At 41.1% G+C, this 23,570-nt stretch overlaps 1 protein-coding gene across 1 annotated transcript in view; it reads left to right on the top strand.

The window, feature by feature from the left end:
- The window catches only part of GALNT9 (polypeptide N-acetylgalactosaminyltransferase 9), a 746,930-nt gene that overhangs the window by 82,299 nt on the left and 641,061 nt on the right, over positions 1–23,570 (top strand). Inside the window, exon 2 of the mRNA XM_073676039.1 lies at positions 10,323–10,503. Within this exon, the coding sequence (XP_073532140.1) occupies positions 10,323–10,503 (181 nt within the window). The remainder of the gene's footprint in view (positions 1–10,322; positions 10,504–23,570) is intronic.

The raw sequence follows: 23,570 nt of genomic DNA on the forward strand, positions 1-23,570 counted from the left end.
CAAGGTGGCGGTACTTGTAAGGGAGCGGGTGGCGACCAGGGTAGACGGGCAGGCAGTCACAGCAGGTGACTGGGACAGTCTCTGAATGAACGGACAGGAGGTCACGGCAAGTGACCGGGCAGTCTCTGGATGAACGGGCAGGAGGTCACGGCAAGTGACCGGGGCAGTCTCTGGATGAACGGGCAGGAGGTCATGGCAAGTGACCGGGGCAGTCTCTGGATGAACGGGCAGGAGGTCACGGCAAGTGACCGGGGCAGTCTCTGGGTAAAGGATTGGTACGACCTGTGGCGGCAGATGATAGACGTGAGCTCCCAGGTGAGCAGGCGAGAGTCTCTGGATAAACGGGTGGTCACAGCATGTGACGGCGGAGCCTCCAGGAAGACCAACAGACAGGTAGCAGATGAGCGCTCCCAGGTGAGCGGGCAGGAGTCTCTGGACAGGCGGGTGGTCACAGCACGTGACGGCAGAGCCTCCTGGTAGGCTAGCAGACAGGCAGCAGATGAGCGCTCCCAGGTGAGCGGGCAAGCTGGTCCTTAGACAGACTGACAGGAGTTGGAAGGCAGACCGTCGGACCTCAGGCAAGCAGGCAGGTAGAAGATGTGCGCTCCCAGGTGAGCGGGCAAGCTGGTCCTTAGACAGACTGACAGAAGTTGGAAGGCAGACCGTCGGACCTCAGGCTAGCAGGCAGGTAGCAGGATATCAGGCAGGAATTAGACAGCAGACTGGCAGGAATCTGGCAGGTATCTGGCAGGTAACTGGCAACGGGACCTGAGGGCTGAAGCAGAGTAGTGAACAGTGCTACAACATTGCTCGGGCACCTCCATTTTGGAGGAGGTGCCTTTTATATGGGAGGTCCTCCGGCAATTGGCCGGGGACTCCTTAGGACGGCGCGCGCGGTCCCTTTAAGAGAGGGGGAGCGCGCGCGCGCCCTAAGCACACTGTCGGGGAAGGAGCACGTGCCGGAAGCAGCGGGGAGAGAAGCGCTGGAGGACGCCGCGCCAGGAGCGGGGAGGTGAGAGGGACGGCGTCTCTGCCTAGAACGGGGCAGAGACGCCGATGCTACACCATCCCCACGAGTTGTGCATCAATCCTCTTTATCTCAAAGTTCCTCCACTGCTTCTGCCTCCTCAACCTCCTCTCGGTCCTCCACCTGCACCCAAAGCCTGTCTGGTCATGCCACAAGCTTTCTAACTGCGCAGAAGGGATCCTGCACACCTCCTTACTATTCTGGCAGCAAGGCTCAACGTCATCAGGCGGTTTTTACTTTGAAATGTCTGGGAAATGTGAGTCACACAGCTGAGGAGTTGTGGTCAGCTCTGGAGAACCAGTTTCATGAATGGTTGTCTCCACTGGACCTGAAACCAGGGAAGGCTGTGTGCAACAATGCTGCAAACCTGGGTGCGGCCATTCGCCGGGGCAATGTCACACACGTGCCTTGTATGGCTCACGTGTTGAATCTGGTTGTCCAGCAATTTTTAGGCCACTATCCCGGACTAAATGGCCTTCTGCAGAGGGCACGGTCGCTGTGTGCTCACTTCCGCCATTCGCATCCCGCAGCTCAGTGACTTACATCTCTACAGAAGTCGTTGGGCCTGCCACTTCACCGGCTAAAATGCGATGTGCCTACCCGGTGGAATTCAACTCTGCACATGTTGCAGCGACTGTGGCAGCACCGACAAGCCCTGGTGCAATACGTTCTGACGTATAGCCTGAGCCAACGAGATCCAGAGCTGGGGTAAATCACGCTGGAGGAGTGGTCTCAGATCAGGGACCTATGCACCCTTCTGCACAGTTTTGAAATGGCGATGAAGATGTTTAGTGCTGACGATGCCATTATCAGCATGACTATTCCGGTGATTTACATGCTGGAGCACATGCTAAACAGAATTTGGAGTCAGGTGGTGGCACAAGAGGAGGTAGAGGAAGTAGGGGAGGAGGCGTTGTATGCGAAAGGGCTAACATCTGCAAGGTCCAGACGGTCGGCAGCACCAAGGCGGCAGGCATGTGAGGGTAGGGGAGATGGTTTTACCAGGGCGCATGGGAGCAGCCAAAGTAGTGAGGAAGGTGCTGGAGCCCAGGAAGAAGTGGAGGACGAACTGATGGAAGACTCATCAGATGAGGGAGACCTTGATCACATTTCTGTTGTGCGAGGTTGGGGGGAGAGGGCAGAGGAAGGAAGCATGATTGTTACCTCGCCACCAACACAACAGGGACTTGGTGCTCCTGGATGCGCAAGACACATGAGTGCCTTCTTGCTGCACTACCTGCAACATGACACTCGAATTGTGAGAATTAGAAATAATCCTGACTACTGGGTTGCCACACTGTTAGATCCCCGGTACAAAGGTAAATTTGCAGAAATTATTCCTGCCATAGAAAGAGATGCATGCATGTAGGAGTATCAGCAGAGACTGTTGCAGAATCTTACATGTGCTTTTCACTAATGGTGCACGTAGTGAATCTCACAGTTCCAACTTGCCAACCGTGGGACCGTCGAGTGTTCAGCACTCAAAACGTAACAGAAACACAGTATCTGCTGGTAACATCAATTTTGCTGAATCATTTCAACAGTTTAGCCCATCCTTTGCAAGGCCACAGGAGACTAGAAGTATGACACATAGTCAACGCCTAGAGACGATGGTACAGGAGTATCTCCAAGTAAACATTGAAGCCACGACTGTGTCACTGGACCCTTGCTCTTTTTGGGCTTCCAATCTGGATAAATGGTCGGAGCTAGCCACTTACGCCTTGGAGATCTTGTCATGCCCCGCAGCCAGCGTTCTGTCTGAACGTGTGTTCAGTGCTGCTGGTGGTGTGCTGACAGATAAGCGCACGCGGCTCTCCACTGATAATGTAGACAGACTCACGTTCATAAAGATGAACAAATCATGGATCCGAAATGACTTTTCTACCCCTGTGTCATCCTGGGGAGAGTAAAAGCTTGATGATTTGTTAAAATCACCTCACCAACCGTTTTAAGCTTTCAAATTGCTAATCATGTTTATCTGTATTTGGCTGGAAAATAATTTGGGCCTTGGAGCAGTGTGCAGTACTGATTCTATTAGGCCATCTATACTAAACTCCACCAGATTTAAAATTACTAATCATGTTTATCTGTATCTTGGTTGGAAAATAATTTGGGCCTTGTAGCAGTGTGCAGTACTGATTCTATTAGGCCATCTATACTAAACTCCACCAGCTTTCAAATTAATAATAATTTTTAGCTGCATCTAGCCCGGAAAATAATTTTGGTTCTCCTAGATGCGCAAGACACACAAGTGCCTTCTTGCTGCACTACCTGCAACATGACCCTCAGATTGTCAGAATTCGAAATAATCCTGACTACTGGGTTGCCACACTCTTAGATCCCCCACACTCTTCGATCAACCTTTTCATTTTAATAAAGAGCAAAAAAATGGTCATTTTTGAAATTATAAGCATTAGCAGGTTATTAGAAACTGAAATCAAACAGTTTTCAACTCAAAGCTTTATTCTAGGTGATGTTACATTTACACATAGTACCCCTTGTTCGAAAGGAGCTTCTGAACTCTCTCGTCCATTGAATTTGCCAGGTTTTGGATGGTTTCTGCTTCAATTGTTTTGCATGAGGACAGAATACCCTCCCAGAGCTGTTGCTTAGATTTGAACTGCCTCCTGCCATCATAGACACTCCTTTCGATGATGCTCCAGAGGTTCTCAATGGGGTTGAGGTCAGGGGAGCATGGGGGTCACACCATAAGTTTGTCCCCTTTTATGCCCATATCAGCCAGAGATGAAGATGTGTTATGTTCAGCAAGAAACGGTGCATTATCATGCATGAAAATGGTCTTGCTGCAGAATACACGGTTCTTCTTCTTGAACCATGGCAGGAAGTGCTGTTTGAGAAACTCCACATACATTATGGAGTTCATCTTTACCCCTTCAGGGATCCTAAAGGGGCCGGCAATCTCTCTCCCCATGATTCCAGCCCAAAACATTACTCCACCTCCTCCTTGTTGGCTCCGTAGCCGTGTTTGCATGGGGTGTCCATCAACCAGCCATCCTCCACTCCATCCATCTGGACCATTGAGTGTTGCACGGCACTCATCGGTGAACAAAACAGTTTTGAAGTCAGTCTTCATGTATTGTTTGGCCCACTGGAGCCTTTTCTGCTTGTGTACAGTGGATAGAGGACGTCGACAGGTTGACTTACGCACAGCTGCAAACCTCTGAAGGACCCTGCATCTTGTTGTTCGGGGGACGTTGGAGGCACCAGCAGCTTCAAAAACTTGTCTGCTGCTATGACAAGGCTTTTTTGCCGCTGCTCTTTTAACCTGACGTAATTGCCTGTAGGAAAGAGTCCTCAATTTTCCCTTATCAGCACGCACACGTGTGTACTGTGAATCAGCTACATACTTCTTGATTGTGCGATGATCAGGATGAAGTGTCTTGGCAATGTTGATTGTAGTCATGCCTTGACCTAAAAACTCCACAATTTGTTGCTTCTCAGCAGCTGACACATCCTTTTTCTTTACCATTTTGGTAGAAAATGTAGGCTGCTTAATAATGTGGGACAGCGTTATTAAGTAGTCTTGCCTTTCATTGGACACACCTGCCAAACCAATTAGCACAGGTGTCTGCAATTGCTTACAGTGATATAAAGAGCCCTGACACACATCACCATCAATGAGTTTAACTGACAAACAAAAAAATTCTTACCTTATCACTCCTAAACACTTTTTGCATAATAATTTGGAACACAGTGTACATGTGCTTTTCCACAAAACACCAGTGGTTCACGTAGTGAATCTTACAGTTCTAACTTGCCAACCATGGTCTGTATGGAGTTGTTCAATAAAGGGCCCAAAATTAAGATAACATAGACGGGAGAGGTCTCTATGAATACGAATTCCTAAGTATTTGATACCCTGTGAGGGCCAGGCAAAGGGAAAGTTGGACTGGATGGAATCCTGTATGGATTTGGGGAGGGAGACATCGAGGGCTTCAGACTTCGCTGCATTGATTTTAAAATTTGACCATGTAACAAAGTGATCTATTTCAGCCATAACAACAGGGATGGATATATGTGATTGAGTGATATATACTAGGACATCATCAGCAAATGCAGAGCACTTGTACTCGGTGCCTCCCACCTCAATCCACCTAATATTGGGGTTATGGCGAATTGATGAGAGCAGGTGCTCCGTCACTAGGATGTATAAGAGAGGGGACAGAGGACATCTCTGCCTTGTCCCATTGGTGATTATGAAAGGTGATGAAAATGTTCCATTTATCTTCAGCCTAGTTGACGTATTGCGATACAGGGCCGTGATTTTGGCTATAAAAGGGTCCCCTAGACCCCTACCCCAAGCTTTTTAAGAGAATAATATATGGCGTGCCAGGAGACTCTATGGAATGCTTTCTCAGCATCCAACGAGAGTATCTAATTACAAATTTTTAAATGCATCTAGCCAAGGAAATACTTTGTGCCTAGTAGCAGTGTCTGCTAGTCAGCGGATTATCCCAGCTGTTAAGCAAGCTACACCACCTGTAGTTTGGACACTTAATTTTTTCAAAGGAAATGGTTCGGGCCCCTGGGACACTCAGCGAAGAGCATCAGGAGTCACCCCAAGGCACAGGGGCTGGGACTGGCGGTAGGATGCCTTGCGGTGGACCGCCAAGCTCGATCCTTATAAAAGCTTTTTAACTGCAGCAGCTTTAGTGGACGCTACTGGAGCTGGAATTACCGCGGCTGCTGGCATGAGACTTGCCCTTGCCCTTCAATAGATCCTTGTAAAAGGATTTAAAGTGTACTCATTCAAATTAGAGAGACAATTTGAATTAAAAAGATTAGACCTGCCTCCGCCACGGGGGGGGCTCGCTCGACCCACCAGCGGACAGGCACCAGTATTGGGAGAGGGGGGCTGGCCGTCAGGGTCCACCGCGGCTCTGGCACAAACCCGGCGACACGGAGGTCGCACGGGCAGGAACGGACTGGCCGTGTCGGCTTCGCACTTTTTTGGTTTTAGAAGGGCATGACATGCCTATATCTGTGTCTCCCCCTCCTTTTACTCCTCCACCTCTTTTCTTTTCGCATGACTATATGTACTTGTCACTTTTCCATGTGTTAGTTGTGTCTTCTGAGCAGTTTGTCAGCTTTTGGTCACCTTTGAAGGTGTTTTCTATGTGTTTCTATGTGTTTTTGTTTGCCTGCCATTGGTTTTAACGGTGTTCGACGGTGTTCGACGAACAGTTCGGCGAACATACGGGTGTTTGACGAACCGAACCCAACTCGAACACTACGGGGGTGGCTCAACCCTAGTCATTACCCTGGAAAGGATGTTCCTTAACATATTTCCCAGGAAAATCCATTTTGGTTTTGTTTTTGTATGTTTTATTGTGAATCCGTAAAAGTGGCGTAATACCTCTGACAACGTTGTTGACAGCAGTGACCTGGGAGTTAGAAATGCTTCCAGGGGTCTTCCCCATGTCATTTGAGCACTGTTCCCATCGATTTGGGCAATTTTTTGGTCCTCTGCAGACTGCTGGGGGGAACCGCAGGCAACATCCTTGAGTTTCCCATAGACTTACATTGGTTCATTACGCGGACCGAGCACTTTTCCATTCCAATTTGCTCGACTCGAACAACGAGTACACAAGCATTTTAGTGCTCGCTCATCACTAATGATGATATCTACCTCAAAATGGTATCAATAAACCACAGATCACCACACAAAAAATAGGCTCTAACACTGCACAATCAACATGAAAATAAAAACATCTTGCGTCTCGGAATGTGGCAACACAAGTGATTTTTCTTTTAATTTCCCAATTTTCTTCATTGCTTAAAAAAAATAATCATGCTAATGTGGAGAATCATATTGCCAGGTCATTTTTACAATGAACACTGTATTAACAAAACCCAAAAATGAATTTCAGAATTGCCTTTTTTGCACAGTTTCAATGCATTTTGAATTTTTTTCTTGTTTTCCAGTATATTGAATGGTGTCATTCAAAACCACAATTTGGCCCACAAGAGAATAAGCCCTTATTCGGCAATGTGGACATAAAAATAAAAAGTTATGACTCTTGAAAGAAAAGGAGGAAAACATGAAAGTACAAAAATGAAAAATTACCTGATTGGGAAGGGGTTAAGATAACATCTTAAGATTCAAAATAAGTTTATTGTAATTGTTTGATGCAAAAGACTTACAATTTGTTAGTGATTTTATCAATATTTAATAAATATTACCACTTTAAACTAAGACCAAAAACATGAAATATAGTAGCCCAATGCAATCTTAAAAACTCCAAGGTCACAAATTTCAAAAAACACAACCTTTACCTGAGCCACCTTCATCATATGTTAGATCATGAAATTTCCAGTACAATATATGCTATTATTGTGAAGTGGAATTGTCTAGGACTAACAAAAACTCAGCCATAGACTTGTAGACCATGAAAACTTTGGCTGCCAATTGCTGAAACATGTGAACAGGAAATTACATCAAAACAACATCTCTGATTTGCCCTCATTGCCGTGGTCTCCATATATTTCTCAGCACATTTCCCAATCCAATTAACAGGACTCCTATCCAAAACTCATGAGGTGGTATAAGGTTGCCCTGTCACTGTTATGAAATTGCACCATGGTTGTGAAATCTTTGTCTTTACTAAAAGATATGAGATCACTTATGTGAGGACAGATCATACAGTAATGGGTAGTTACAGCCCAAATGTATACCTGCTCTCGTCTCCTATTATAGCTGATCAGCAGCAACACTGAGTGTATCAAAGGTTATACAGGTGCATCTCAATAAATTAGAATATCATCAAAAAGTTAATTTGTTTCAGTTCTTCAATACAAAAAGTAAAACTCATATATTATATAAAGTCATTACAAACAGAGTGATCTATGTCAAGTGTTTATTTCTGTTAATGTTGATGATTATGGCTTACACCCAATGAAAACACAAAAGTCATTATCTCAGTAAATTAAAATACTTTATAAGAACAGCTTGAAAAATGTTTTTAAAATCCGAAATGTTGGCCTACTGAAATGTATGTTCGGTAAATGTGCTCAATACTTGGTCGGGCTCCTTTTGCATCAATTACTGCATCAATGCGGCAATGTGGCATGGAGGCGATCAGCCTGTGACGCTACTGAGATGTTATGGAAGCCTAGGTTGCTTTGATAGCAGCCTTCAGCTCGTCTGCATTGTTGGGTCTGGTGTCTCTCATCTTCCTCTTGACAATACCCCAAAGATTCTCTATGTGGTTAAGGTCAGGTGAGTTTGCTGGCCAATCAAGCACAGTGATACTGTTGTTTTTAAACCAGCTATTGGTACTTTTGGCGGTGTGGACCGGTGCCAAGTCCTGCTGGAGAATTAAATTTCCATCTCCAAAAAGACCACACAAGACATCTGTAGATGTCATTTTCGTTTTATGGGTCTCACTGCATTACCTTTTTTTGCTGGTCTAACTGCTAAGTCTACTTGCAGCAAAATACCTAGGAAGCTGCACTGTTGCAATTGGAAGGCAGAAGAAGGAAGGTTTGAATGACAGTGAGGATAAAAAAGGATGTGTCATGGGCTCGCCAGCCCAGAGAAATAATAGAGAGTGGTTGTATTAGCAGCCTGCCTTCTCTCCAAAAGATCTGGGATGGCAGGAACTCTTTTCTTTCTCAGCTAGCTCTATTTTGAACATCAACAGGATCCCAAACAAGAGTCATGTAAATGTAGTGCAGATTGTATTGTGTGCTACTTATGCAGAGATAGTGAGACTCTTTGGAACAAAGAGGAGGGACACAAATCTATGCATTTACCTTTTTCAATTGGTCAGCTCCCCGCTTGTTTCACCCCCCTGCAAAGTGGTGGAAAAGGCATTGCTATTGTGCACACAAACCTGTGATCACCATGCACAAGGCTAAGTAGTACTGAAGTGGTATAAAGCACAACTCTACTGGACTCTGGAGTGGTGTGGTGCATTCTTTTAAAATCTCTTATGCCTTCGGTAAAACTTTGTAGTGGATCGTTAATCGAATTTGCCTACTTTTCATTTCAAATGAAGGATTATTGTAACAGCACACTAACACTATGTAGTTTGAAATAAGTATCACCCATTTTCGGGAATCTGGCATAGAATTGTAATTTTAACTATATCGAACACTTTTAGAATGCATGGAATGTAAATGTTAGCCAGACCTTCTTATGTAACATCTGCCTGATATTCCAAATTTTCATGTCTACAGCTAACTGCATTTTGAGGAAAGCTTTTTCAGATGACTGGCAGTAACTATTATAGATGCTAAAGTACCATCTCCATGATAATTACCTAACACTAATTAACTTCAATAGGGCAATGCTGAAATATGGAGCCTAACCACTCATAAGTAAATGCAGTGCAGGCTGACAAAACAATGTATACAATGAATAGGGTGCAGCACTCACATAATCATTGTGGCCCTTTCAGGTAGCTGATCAGCAGTGGTGCCAATCTTAATGATAGGCCAACAGTATTGTGATTCTAGAAAATACCTTTGATAAAAAAAGCTACCATAAACAAATGTCCTCTAGGGTGCGCCAGAAACACGACACCTTCTCTGAAAACAAGGTGCAAAATGTATTTCAGTAAAAGAAGAGAGGGAGAGAGCTCAAAAGAACTAGTATAAAATGTTGCCATTCAATTTCATTCCAGTAGGTAAGTATGTATATATTAGCTTTTTTATATATATGTGTAAGTCAATAATGAAGTACAATTTTTCCTTTATAGTAAGATGTGCTGATTCTTAGAGAGTAGACTTGAAGAGATCAGAAAGTGGATCTTGGGTATAATGTACCATATCAAATGAGCGTGATTAGACCTCTAAAGCCTCTATTACATATACTGTATATATCCCACACTTTCCCATTCCCACTAGAACATAAAACAGTGTGGACTTTAGGTACTATCAGCCGTAATCAGCCCTTCTAAAATGCTTGATAAGCAGAACAAGTTTTCAAAAACGATTCATTTTTCACTTTTCTGGCTCCCGATGGAAAACAGTCTAGCTTTTAAATATTAAAGAAATGTTAGCAAACTGAAAAACATGGCTCAAACAACTTCAATGACACTCCTGATACAGTGTGTAATTTTTCTAATATCTATTTCGTATATTTCAAAAATATGTTCAACAGTTTTAAAGTTGAAGATCATTTCTTTGAGTAGTATAATTGGGTCACATTGCTTTTAACTTTGGATGAACTCTTTCATTACCATAAACTAATCCATGTTTCATGTGTTTTATATTTTTCTAAACATTTGTTATGCTATTCTTAGGGTAATGGGATTATGTATTCTTCTAGGCCTAGCAAAACCCATGGGGCTCGTTGAAGGCCCTGGAGGGCTTGGACAAGGTGGAATGGCTGCTACTTTAAGAGATGATAGCCATGAAACAGAAACCAAATATGAAGAATATGGCTACAATGCCCAATTAAGTGACAGAATCTCTCTGGACAGATCGATTCCAGACTACAGACCAAAAAAGTAAGTAAATGAAAGGTATTTGCCGAGTTCATTGTTTTGAACACTTGGTAATAAAATTATAACAAATTAATTGTATCCACAAAATGTAAAAATATGTTGTATTAAATCTATCTGTTAAATATTTCATCAAAACACAGAGGAATTATGCTTCATGGCAACTTTTTTGTGTGTGCATTAGTGGTCCCCATTCTACTCATATAGAAAACAAGTCATTAATACCGTAAGACAATAAATATTTTTGCCCAAGCATTAAAGTTGCAGTAATCTGTCATTTTACAGAGATTGCTGTATAACGAAAAAGACATTGTGAAGCCCAAGTCTAAAGTTGAAAAGACATTGTGGTTACAACATACTGTAAATAACTTTTTTTAATCTTTACATATCTAATCTTTTCTTCAAAGGGTTATGCACTACTGGACAACCATCAGCTTAATCAATTAAGGACTCAAATAAAAAAAAGTGTATACTCGCCTCCTGCAGCCACGCCATTCCAGTGATGTTGGCACCGCTGTTCCTGGTGAAGACGTGACATTGTTTTGTTACGTGACTGCTGCAGGCAATGAGCATCCGCTTGTCAGCTGCAGTCTTTACTATTTTATCAGAACGGACGTCCGCTCTGATGAAATATTGATGCGATGTAGCCAAAGAGTGACCGCACATTTGCTGCAGCACGTGACACATCAATATAGTATATTTTGGCCTAAAATTCTCAGATATTTGAGTTTGCCTCACTTTGGTAAATAGGTACTGTATGATAGAGTAACTTTGCTATTATTGCAATCATTTTAGTAATAAGGCATGAACAGAGATTCAAATGTGATTAACCAGATAATGCGGACCTTGGCTTTAACCCTATACCATTTTAAATGTTTAAATTTACAGCGCTGGGTTAAAGATCCTGCTCCTGCAATCTAGCAGGAGCAGGTCCAGTATCCTACTTTCAAACACAGGCGAGAACCCTGGAGAGAAGATAGAAGCGGTTTAATACAGCTTTTGTCTAGCTACATAGCTCTCAATGAGCTTACCTAGCAAACAGAAGAATTGTCATGCATCTGTAGAACCTGGCAATCACATGATCACTAAGTCTCTGCTCTCAGTGGGAAAAACAAAATTATAATCTTGTAGTTATGATACCTTTTAATGGCTAAGAAAAATAAAATAAATTATGTTGCAAAGCAAGCTTTTGAGACTTCTTAGGTCTCTTCATCAGGCATGGTATAACAAAGTATCTAAAGAAACACATATATGCACAAAAAGAGCAGATGCATGGCATAATAAATGGACATTTAAATAAATAAACAAACTGATCTTAGAGATTGAATCCTTAATTAGATTAGATTGGTGGTGTGAAAGTTTTATAGTGCCAATATCCATGTAAGATCAGAGAACTGGTGCCCTTACTGTCCATCGTCATGTGGCATGTTAGAATATAGCGATTCCACATCCATGATGGCTAAGATGACACTCTTGGGGAGAGGATCCATTGTAGATGGCTTTTTTAAAAGGTCCGTGGTGTCCTGTAAATAGTTGTCTGTCTTCCTTACCAGCAGTTTAAGGACATTTTCTACCCACCCTGAGATTTTTTCAACAAGTGTTCCTACCACTGAGATGATTGGCCTACCTGGGTTACCTAGTTTATGAAGCTTGGGAAGCATATAGAAAATTCCTATCCTAGCATTTTCAGGTATGAAGTCCAGAAGTTTGGGGAATCTTCTCAAGACTTGTGGCTTCTAAGAAGCCAAACACAAGTCAGATTAGAGGACAAGTGTGCAGGAGGTATCCACACGACCCTAATAACCTGAGAAATGCATTCCAAAGGTTTTTTGGTGTAAATCATGAACAGTAAAATATCTTTTCCAAATTTCCATCACAAAAAACATATAAATTACATGATACATTGTAATTTATATGTACTTGAAAATGGTGCTAAAAATAATTCAATTTTCTACACATAAAAAAAAAATTCATACAGGCAGTCCCCTTGTTATGAGCTAAACAGGTTCTGTGGATTTGTTTGTAACAAAATCTGTATGAAAATAGCAACAGGGTTAGCCCCCTAAAAAACAACTAATATTCACTTTATCACTGACCTCTTTGGCCACCTCTTCACTATAGGCCAGAACTTCTGGCCGTATCGAGGCCTCGGTGGTAACTGTGTATCATAGGTCATGACATCAAAATGTGCTTCACAACCTTACAAGATACAGTGACTTAAGAAGCCTGTATGCGGTTGGAAGTTCTAGCCTATAGTAAAGAGCTAAGAGACCGGAGCAGTGGGGCATCCAGAAAGATGAGCAATTAGGTGAGTATTAGCTTGGGGTATTTTTTACATCTTACATTTGTGACAATGAGTCATACGTAAGTCGGATGTTCATAGTTCAGGGACTGACTGCGTAGCAATGTCAATGAAAAAATTTAAACATTTTGGCTATTGCAAAGAGGAGAGGAAAAAAGAGAAAAAAATAAAAATCGGCCAGTCATTAGGGCCCACCTAGGCCTTGTCACTAAAAGGTTAAGCATAAACTTCTTAGGCGTGATATTGAAATAGATAGAAGTTTACAGATGTAATACTTGACTAGTGATTGTAAATATGTTTGTAAATGTTTCAAGATTATAAATGCACAATAAATTATTCATTTTGTGGTAAAAACTGACCAACATGAATGAAAGGAATTCCCTGGGTTATGGTACAATGTTGTACATGTGCATCATGGTAATTGCATGGACATAGAAAAAATCATTGCGGGTGCATAATAGTGATTGAGAGCCATGCTATCATTGTGCTGAGCAGGATAAGAGAAACCTCTGATCCCTTTTGTTTAAACCTTTTGATACCATGGTCAATAGCGTCTATAGCACCATAGGTGTTTGACCTTTCCAGTGTGTCAGTTAAAAAGGTAGATGGGGCCTAACAGAGACCTCCAGGGCTACAATAAGCATGAGCCCAAAGAATAACCATACAATGAACAGCCAAAAAATGGAAGAATTTTTATTCTCCTAACAAAATTATAAAAATTAATCAAAACTTGTTTTATATCCTAAAGTATAACTAAAATGTCTGCAACCCATCCAAAAAGAGGTTAAAAATTGTAAATTCTCAATATTTTGTTTTTTTCCTGGTTTTTAACATTACTGAAAACTCTTAAGAATAAAAATATTGATCTTCAATTTTTATGGAAGTGCATATATGATTCATGCGTGCGATAAAATGATTTTGCTTTGCAACTCCTTTAAAATAAAATATTTTATAGGTCATAAGTTCTGTTTTCTACAGCAATGCTCTAATATATCCTTTTAAACCATAGTAAAACTGCTGTGCACCCAATGCTCTTCACCCAGGTTATTGAAAAACAAGCCCAAAGTGCATGATTCATCTGTCCATCCATCACTGCAGCCGTCACAGAAAGGCTTCTAGATCATGGCAATAGGTAGCTCTTATCCCAGTATTCACTATTAAAGGTAATCTGACGGAAGGTTTAACTCTCCTAAACCGTCTCTATGGGCATGCAGGTCATAGAAAGTTTAAAAAATAATGATACCTTGATATCTGCAATTCAATGTCTTATTTCAAAGAAATTCACATTTTTCTTAATATGTAAATGAGCTGTTAAGATCTACGGGCCGGACATAGATCTCCCTGAGAATCTTCCTCCAGAGCTTATCTTAAATTAAAGGGGCATTACCAGTGTGAGACATGTACTGTAGATCAGTATAACAGAATGTCAGTCATTACATGTCGCAAACTGGAAATGCACTTTGCTTTAATTTTCATTTTTTGAAGGGGATTTTGAAAAACCCATTTTATTGTATTGTACTGTAAGTTGCTATACGGCAAATCCGCAAAAAAAATCTGCGATGTGTGAATTTGGCGTCTATGTTTCCCTCAAGATAGGAAAAAATAAAAATGATACAACATATGACTCAAGTTAATTTCAATATTTCAATTCTTATATAGCGGACGATACCGACTAGTGGGGTCAGAATCAGTTCCCTCAGACTAAGGTTAATTTAACAACATGGAGAGAGTCTTTTAAAACATAACTTTTAATCTGTCCTTAAAAATATTTATTTTTATTATCCATGTGATTAGTAATTAGACATCCATATATAGTATTTCTTGTTTTGTGTGTTTCAACTTGGGTAATCCCTGCTTTTCAAGGACAGATTAAAAATTATGTTTTAAAAGACTCTCCCTTCAGATAAATTATATTACAATTCTAAAATGTTCACGTCCAATCGTCATTGGTGTCCTACTATGTAATATAAAAGTACATGATGATTAATGTTTTATTTTATAAATATTATACAACAAATTCCTCACTAATCTCCCATACCTAAAAGAGATATCTACAGCATATAATTTACATGAAAATATTTCTGGGCATTGAAATCTGCTTTGCTATTCAATGCAAGTAGTAAAATTGGATCTGATAAATTGCGAAACATTTACATTCACATCTTTAATGTTATGTTCAGGTATTTAAGCATGACTTTAAATACAAAACACTCATACCACTAATTTACTTATGTAACAGAAGGCATCCTTTGAGAAGTCTTCCACATTTAGCAAACTGCTGTTCTCAACTATTAAAAAGTGCAGTTGCAGCACAAGCCTTCTGTTGCCTTCCACAATGTCAGAGATTCCCCAGCTTCCTCCATAAGCCCTTGCCCTGCATGTTCTTTATTTTAGACGACCTGGACAGATATGCATAGTTACAAAGAGCCAAGTGCTGATGTGGGCTTAAAAGAAATCCCTGTAGTTGTCATCTGCTGCACTTGAATTATGAGGGACAATTCTATAATTATATTACTGCTGTTACCAAGTTATGCTCTCAGTAGAGAATCACGGGAATTATCACGTTTCATCAATGGTACACTACATATGCTCTTCATATGAGCTGAATGCAATATTGCTTCAAGCTATTAACTCTATGAAAACACAAGTTATCACTTGTCTTTTTCCCCTCCATTGGATTTGTTATTGATTTTGTTCTTTGTTTGGCACCAGCTAGGTTTTCTAATTAAAGAGTGGCCTTAATTAGTGCACAAAGCACAGAGCATGGATCTTGATTATTAAGTCCGGCCTGTGGGAGAATGAGCTGGGGATTGGCAAATCCAAATTAAACAGAATCATAAAAGTAAATGACCTTACCCCAAGTCCCACTTGTTACACGTGGGCAATATATCTTGGCTTATTAATTGCTACATAAATACAGATGGTTGAACAAGATATGAAGAAAAAACATACTATTCAGCAGTGCCATCTTTTAAATCTTACATGAGGATGGGGTAATAAAACTGATAATTAAAAATAGCATAGTAAGGAAAATTATTAATCCTGTCCTATGTTAAATAATATTGATTATCAAGTTACACAGAAAAAGTAGCCCTTGTTAAAGTTAATCCTGAAAGTATCAAATTAATATTCTCTACTATAAGACTCAGCAAATTATGGGAACCGATTTCATCGTTTCATAGTTTTTAAGGTTGAAGGTAGACATACAGTGGGGAAAAAAGTATTTAGGACAGAGGAGCCTCTTAAAGAAGAAGTTACAGGTCTGTGAGAGCCAGAAATCTTGCTTGTTTGTAATTGACCAAATACTTATTTTCCACCAAAATTTGAAAAAAAATTCTTTCCAAATCAGACAATGTGACTTTCAGGATTTGTTTTCTCATTTTGTCTCTCATAGTTGAGGTCTATCTATGATGTCAATTACAGGCCTCTCTCATCTTTTTAAGTGGGAGAACTTGCACAATTGGTGGCTGACTAAATACTTTTTTTCCCCACTGTAAGTCCATTGAGTGAAACCTATGACCTAACATCTTGATCCAGATAAAGGAAAGAACCCTATGAGGCAGATGCTAATTGCTCATATTAGAAGAAAAATTCCTTCCCGACTTCACATAACAGGAATCAGACTAGTTCCCTGGATCCGCAATCAAAAATCTGCAACAAATACACCATGTCTGCGCATGTCTTTAGGCATAGGATTATAATACTGTAACTGAATTCAGCGTACACATATGTCAAGCATGAAAGAGGTGAGGTTGTGAGACTTGACCTTATATAGTGTAGTAGAGCTTGAAAGTTTGTGAACCCTTCAGAATTTTTCAGAAATTTCTGTATTTCTGCATAAATTTGACCTAAACTACATCCGATGTTCACACAAGTATTACAGGTAGATAAAGAGACCCAAATTAAACAAATGAATCAAAAAATATTTGACTTTGTTCTTTTTTTGTTATTGAGGAAAATAATCTAATATTATATGGAATGGCAATCAGGTGTGAGCAAGTGAATTGTTATATTTAAAGAAATAGTTACCTGTCAGACATAATCATAAGATCTTGAGGATCAACTCATTGCGGGCTTGGTACTGACAGCCCCTGGTGCATAGAAAATAATTCACTGGCTTTGCGCTTTCTGATGTAGAATTTATGAATTGCAATTTGTGCCTCATTCTGTCATATATTTATGGTCCTTAGATGCCATGCTTACAAAAGCATCAACAGATGACAAGTCTTCTCTTATTGGGGGGATTTTTGTGCTTTCATTCTTCAAAGACATAAAAGACCCCGAGTCTCTATTATTACCTAGATTTTCACCAGTAAGGCTGTGTAACAGCCTTTCATATTAATTGTTAGTTTTCTTCTTTTTTTCTGCTCTTTGCTTACCATAAGTCCAATACATAGAAAGTAATGTATTGTCGGTAGCCAGATTCATTATTGTTTACCTGGTTGCCTAAACAACTTCCCCTGCCTTTCTACATTGCATAGTCAAAGTCTTTGAATTACCTCTGTAGAGATTTTAGACCTTTGCAAAGGAAGTTCACTGAAGATTGAGAGCAGGTGCAGAAAGGATCAGAGTTGCATCTGCTTGCATTTCACTTGGAAAGGAAGAAAGTAGATTGCGACCTCATGAGTTCCTTAGAGACCATAAGTAGTGATTTTACAGTGTTCTCTGGATGATGAGGTCTATATTACCTGTGGAAAGGTGGAATATGTTTTTTGGGCAAACTATGTAAGATGCAGTTTATTGGCGCCCTCTTTGAGTTAGGCTGTGTATGTGTCTTAGCTGGTAATCCGAAATTTTTGGTGTAGCCAGCACTCTGGCTTCATATTAGTAATTAGTAAGTCCCTTGGAATCAGCTCCCCTGATAAATTTTGAAATCCTAGTAATGCAAATGTATTGGGAGAGGAAAAGGGACATATAGGGTGTATAGTTTCATTTTCAGCTTAAGAACCTGATTTATAACTTCGGGGTAGATAACCAGACAGAGAAAAAAATTAAGGTTTGATTGATACCCCCTAACATTGACTAAAGAGATTACCAAGGAATTCCTTATGTCTTCTACCTCCTTGTGACAGATGGGTGACATACTTTCCTCTTTTCTTTTCTATTTATACACTACATTGTACAGAACTTTTTAAATTGAGAGTCACTCATGTACTGTGAAAGTATTGTGTCTAGTGCGATATTGTCACCTTAAGCAGCTTGGTATGACACATTATATATTAAGTATTGCAATTTTTAACTGCGGCTATATTATTTTAATTGACAGTAATAAACGGTGGTAACCAACAGCGTGTTTAATGAGACGCTGAACTGACATTCTTTTCTTTTTTTTTTAAATGTAAAAATGGTTCAAAAATTACTACTTTTTTGGGGGCAGATGACTGTGGTACTGGTGTTGATAGACAGGAGGTGTACAAACAAGAAATCATGGCTTTTCTGCATGATGTGGTCCAAAATTATCCCCGTTTGGGGAGAAATAACAAATTTGTTGTCTTTTAAATGAAGAATGGTAAATGAATAAAGCTATAGCACTTTAACAAGCCTTTCCAAAATGACCCCCTTTTTGGGAGCAGTAATAGGTTTTCCAAATAAAAAGAAGAAGCAATGTTTTTTTTTTCTTCCAACGGGCCATACAAAAAATATCAGCAACAGATTTGCTGTTTGGAAAATGAAGAAGCAATTATTCTTTTTCACAAGCTGCCCCAAATTATCCCTTTTTATGAGAGCACCAACAGTTTTGCTATTTTAAAAATGAAGATGCAATGGCTTCTTATAATGCCATGCAAAAAATATTCCTTTTTTGGTAGCCACTTCAGATTTAGTTACACTGTAAAGGGTTCACTGTAGCAGTAGAGTAGAGTTATAGAACACAACGGACAAGCAGGAGATGTGTGTGGCTGTCTATCAGCAGTTTAAGTAGCAGCAAAAGCAACAGAACAGTATAGAATATTATGGGACAAACAATATGTGTAGCTTTGTAGATTCAGCACTGCCAACTTCGGTATCCCTTGTATAGTATAGCTGTAGAAGATATTGGACAAGCAGGAGATTTGTGGCTATCTATCGATAGTAGCAGTAATAGCATAGCATAGAATATGAATGGAAAGGCAAGGTGATGTCCGATCGTGTATGGCCAGCAGAGGCAGACTTGCAGAAGAACAGTATAAATATAGCATTATGGACAGGCAGGAGATACCTAGCTGCGTGGGGTCATTAGCATTGGCGGTCGCGGAACAGTGTAGAATACAATGGGCAGCCAGATATATGCTATGGCTGATACAATCATTGGCATCAACCGTAGATGAAAGAAACTTGGTATAGATTCATGCCTGATTCATTTTGACAAATGTAAGATTTTACACACTTGGAAGGGACAAGCCCATCTGCCATGATAAGTTCCCTCCCTGGCAATACACTGAAGGATCGACATGAGAGTTTGCCCATAGCAAACTTCACCAGTTCTTGCCACTTGTCCAATATGCTGACCCAGAAGTCCATGAACCAAGTCTGTGGGTTTCTGCAGGAGAGTTGACACAGACTAGATACAATTGAACCTGGCAGTTTAGCCAGTGCATCTCTGATCTCTGAAGTGCGACAGGTTTGTGCAGCAGTAAAGAAAAACTTCTCATCTATTGTGTCATAAATATTGTAATAGCTGGTGCCTTGTTTAAGCCCCGGTACATGCAAGGGATTATGGGTTCTGCAGCAAGAGAAGGACTCCTGGTCAGACATGTGGTCAGCAGGCAACTGCTGAACAAAAACTTTGCAAAGCAAGAAACACAATTTATCCTGGTAATGCAAAAATTTGGACTCTTTTCCAGAAACCTGAAAAAAATGTCCCCAGTTTGCTTTTACAGCTATCCTATAGTCATTCGCTTACCTGATGCTAATGATACTTCTGCCAACTCACAAGTAGTGATGAGCGAACATGATCGCCACTATTCGGTACTCGCCCGAGCATCATGGTGCCCGACAAGCTCGGCGCTCGGCGAGTATTTCCGGGTTGCTCGGACGGCAGCTCGGGTCCCCGCCCTGCATGTTTGGAGCTCTTTAGAAAGCCAATGAACATGCAGGGATTGCTTGCCACGCACTGTAATACCAAAGCCATGTTGGTAGTTGGCATTACAATGATTGGCTGGCGGCATAGCATCATCTGATCTACAGTACAGACCAAAAGTTTGGACACACCATCTCATTTAAAGATTTTTCTGTATTTTCATGACTATGAAAATTGTACATTCACACTGAAGGCATCAAAACTATGAATTAACACATGTGGAATTATATACTTAACAAAAAAGTGTGAAACAACTGAAAATATGTCTTATATTCTAGGTTCTTCAAAGTAGCCACCTTTTGCTTTGATGACTGCTTTGCACTCTCTTGGCATTCTCTTGATGAGCTTCAAGAGGTAGTCACTGGAAATGGTTTTCACTTCGCAGGTGTGCCCTGTCAGGTTTAATAAGTGAGATTTCTTGCCTTATAAATGGGGTTGGGACCATCAGTTCTGTTGTGCAGAAGTCTGGTGGATACACAGCTGATAGTCCTACTGAATAGACTGTTAGAATTTGTATTATGGCAAGAAAAAAGCAGCTAAGTAAAGAAAAACGAGTGGCCATCATTACTTTAAGAAATGAAGGTCAGTCAGTGCGAAAAATTGGGAAAACTTTGAAAGTGTCCCCAAATGCAGTTGCAAAAACCATCAAGTGCTACAAAGAAACTGGCTCACATGAGGACCGCCCCAGGAAAGGAAGACCAAGAGTCACCTCTGCTTCTGAGGATAAGTTTATCCGAGTCACCAGCCTCAGAAATCGCAGGTTAACAGCAGCTCAGATTAGAGACCAGGTCAATGCCACACAGAGTTCTAGCAGTAGACACATCTCTACAAAACAACTGTTAAAAGGAGACTTTGTGCAGCAGGTCTTCATGGTAAAATAGCTGCTAGGAAACCACTGCTAAGAACAGGCAACAAACAGAAGAAACTTGTTTGGGCTAAAGAACACAAGGAATGGACATTAGACCAGTGGAAATCTGTGCTTTGGTCTGATGAGTCCAAATTTGAGATCTTTGGTTCCAACGACCGTATCTTTGTGCGACGCAGAAAAGGTGAACGGATGGACTCTACATGCCTCGTTCCCACCGTGAAGCATGGAGGAGGAGGTGGGATGGTGTGGGGGTGCTTTGCTGGTGACACTGTTGGGGATTTATTCAAAATTGAAGGCATACTGAACCAGCATGGCTACCACAGCATCTTGCAGCGGAATGCTATTCCATCCGGTTGGCGTATAGTTGGACCATTATTTATTTTTCAACAGGACAATGACCCCAAACACACCTCCAGGCTGTGTAAGGGCTATTTGACCACGAAGGAGAGTGATGGGGTGCTATGCCAGAAGACCTGGCCTCCACAGTCACCAGACCTGAACCCAATCGAGATGGTTTGGGGTGAGCTGGACCGCAGAGTGAAGGCAAAAGGGCCAACAAGTGCTAAGCATCTCTGGGAACTCCTTCAAGATTGTTGGAAGACCATTTCCGGTGACTACCTCTTGAAGCTCATCAAGAGAATGCCAAGAGTGTGCAAAGCAGTCATCAAAGCAAAAGGTGGCTACTTTGAAGAACCTAGAATATAAGACATATTTTCAGTTGTTTCACACTTTTTTGTTAAGTATATAATTCCACATGTGTTAATTCATAGTTTTGATGCCTTCAGTGTGAATGTACAATTTTCATAGTCATGAAAATACAGAAAAATCTTTAAATGAGAGGGTGTGTCCAAACTTTTGGTCTGTACTCTATATAAGACCTGGTGCCGCTATACTCATCACAGTCTACCCCGGAAACAAGCAGAGTAGGGAGAGCTGCTGCTGAGTCAGGGAGAAATTTGCTTGTTCATAGTTAGTATAGTTATTCCACAACATATCTATATATCCATCTGAACTAACAGTCCTTCTGAGGACTAATCCAGCTGCATATATTCAGTGGTGATAGCAGGAGTTAGGCAGGCAGGCAGGGTATGTGGCAGCCTGCAGTGCATATAGCATAAGAGGGTCCATTGCACGTTCTGTCTGCTGCTGCTGTTGTCACAGATATTTGTAGACATAGCCCCAGATATCAGGGGCCAGGGTTAATTTTTTTTTTATTTTAATCCTGGTTATTTGCTTAAAAAGGAAAGCAAGTAGGGTATGTGACAGACTGCAGTGCATACAACACAAGAGGGTCCATTGCACGTTTTGACTGATCCTGGAATTACAGATATTTGTAGACATAGCCCCAGGTATCAGGTGCCAGGGCTAATTTTTTTTTTCATCTTAATCCTGATTATTTGTTAAAAAGCAATCCAGAGTACACCATTTTTCTGCTCCATTTGCTTGTTAGCACTTCAAAATAAAGCCAGATCTTTTCCATATTACAGCAATAAAAATCCAGAAATTTGAATGGAAGGTGGAAAATATTGGCCTCCATTTCCATTCTGTTGCAGTGTGTCGGTGAAGCTATTCACACGAGGTCGCTGTGAAGAATAGTATTAGTAAACTAAAGGCCCGCTTTTTAAAACCGTGGTTCTCTGTCAGACGTATCACATATAACTGCATTCCAAATTCAGCCATTTCTGGCAGCCATTTCCATATTGTTGCAGTGTGTCGGTGAAGCTATTCACATGAGGTTACTGTGAAGAATAGTAACCTACAGGCCCGATACTTAAAACTGTGGTTGTCCGTCAGCAGTATCCCATATAACTGCGGTTCAAATTCAGCCATTTGAAGTGAACGTGGAAAATACAGTATTGTCCACCATGTAAAATGGGCAAAGTGCCTGGCAAGGGACGGGGAAGTGGAATTGATGGTGATGGTGTATGCAGAGTCCGAGGCCTTGGGCAAGCTGAAATTGTGCCACAACAAACACCCCCATTTTGTCAATCGACCTTCCTGTCCCAATTACTAAAGGACTGCAGAACACCACTATTGAGCACAGAGCAGTGTCAAAAAGTTGTTGGTTGGATAGCTGATAATGCTTTGCAACCATCACCACCACCCTGTCTTCCACATGGTCAAGTCTCAGTAGCCGTGAGTCTGGACCGCATATTCCTCACCCTGACACGGCCATTGTCGCTTATGACAATGCTCACTTACAGTTGATGGGGTGATATTCAGTGTGAGAATTACTGCTTCATGCAGAGGAGTATCTCACCTGCCATGTGACTTTTGCCACTCATGTTCACAAACTGTAAAACAGCTTGACAGTGAATAACCTTGCAAGAATGAAGATGAGGAGAAGGTGCAACATTGTTTTCTATTGCTGTTGGGGATGGGGTAATGTCCATTGAAGAGGACACAGAGAAGGTGTAGAAAGAGATGGATAACTGCCCCTGGCTTTGGAACCAGATCTAGCGCCCAACCTTTGAGGCTTCATCACCTGCCATGGTAGCGGTAGTTCACAAACATTTACATAGTAGACCATTGAACTCATGTATTGTCAATAACCATATTTTCTGCTCCACGTATTTATGATGAAATGCACTTTCAAGGTCAATGCCAATAGAGTAGCTCACATTCTTCTGCATGTGAGGACACAAAGCAAGCACCCCTTTCTGTGATAGTAATGACTGGGTAATTTCCCAGCAAATCTTAGCACACAGTATAATTTTTTGAAAGGTAGCAGAGTGAAACAAGTGGTAAGGCAGTATGACAAGCAGTTGTTGTGGATGATTATGATGACCCCTATCAGGTAGTACTTGAAGATGAGACAAAAAAAAGGGAAAAAAGCTTGTCACTCC

Source organism: Phyllobates terribilis, unplaced genomic scaffold (genome assembly GCF_046119375.1).
Source record: "Phyllobates terribilis strain yellow unplaced genomic scaffold, ASM4611937v1 Scaffold_1__5_contigs__length_1240528914, whole genome shotgun sequence".
Taxonomy (NCBI): domain Eukaryota; kingdom Metazoa; phylum Chordata; class Amphibia; order Anura; family Dendrobatidae; genus Phyllobates; species Phyllobates terribilis.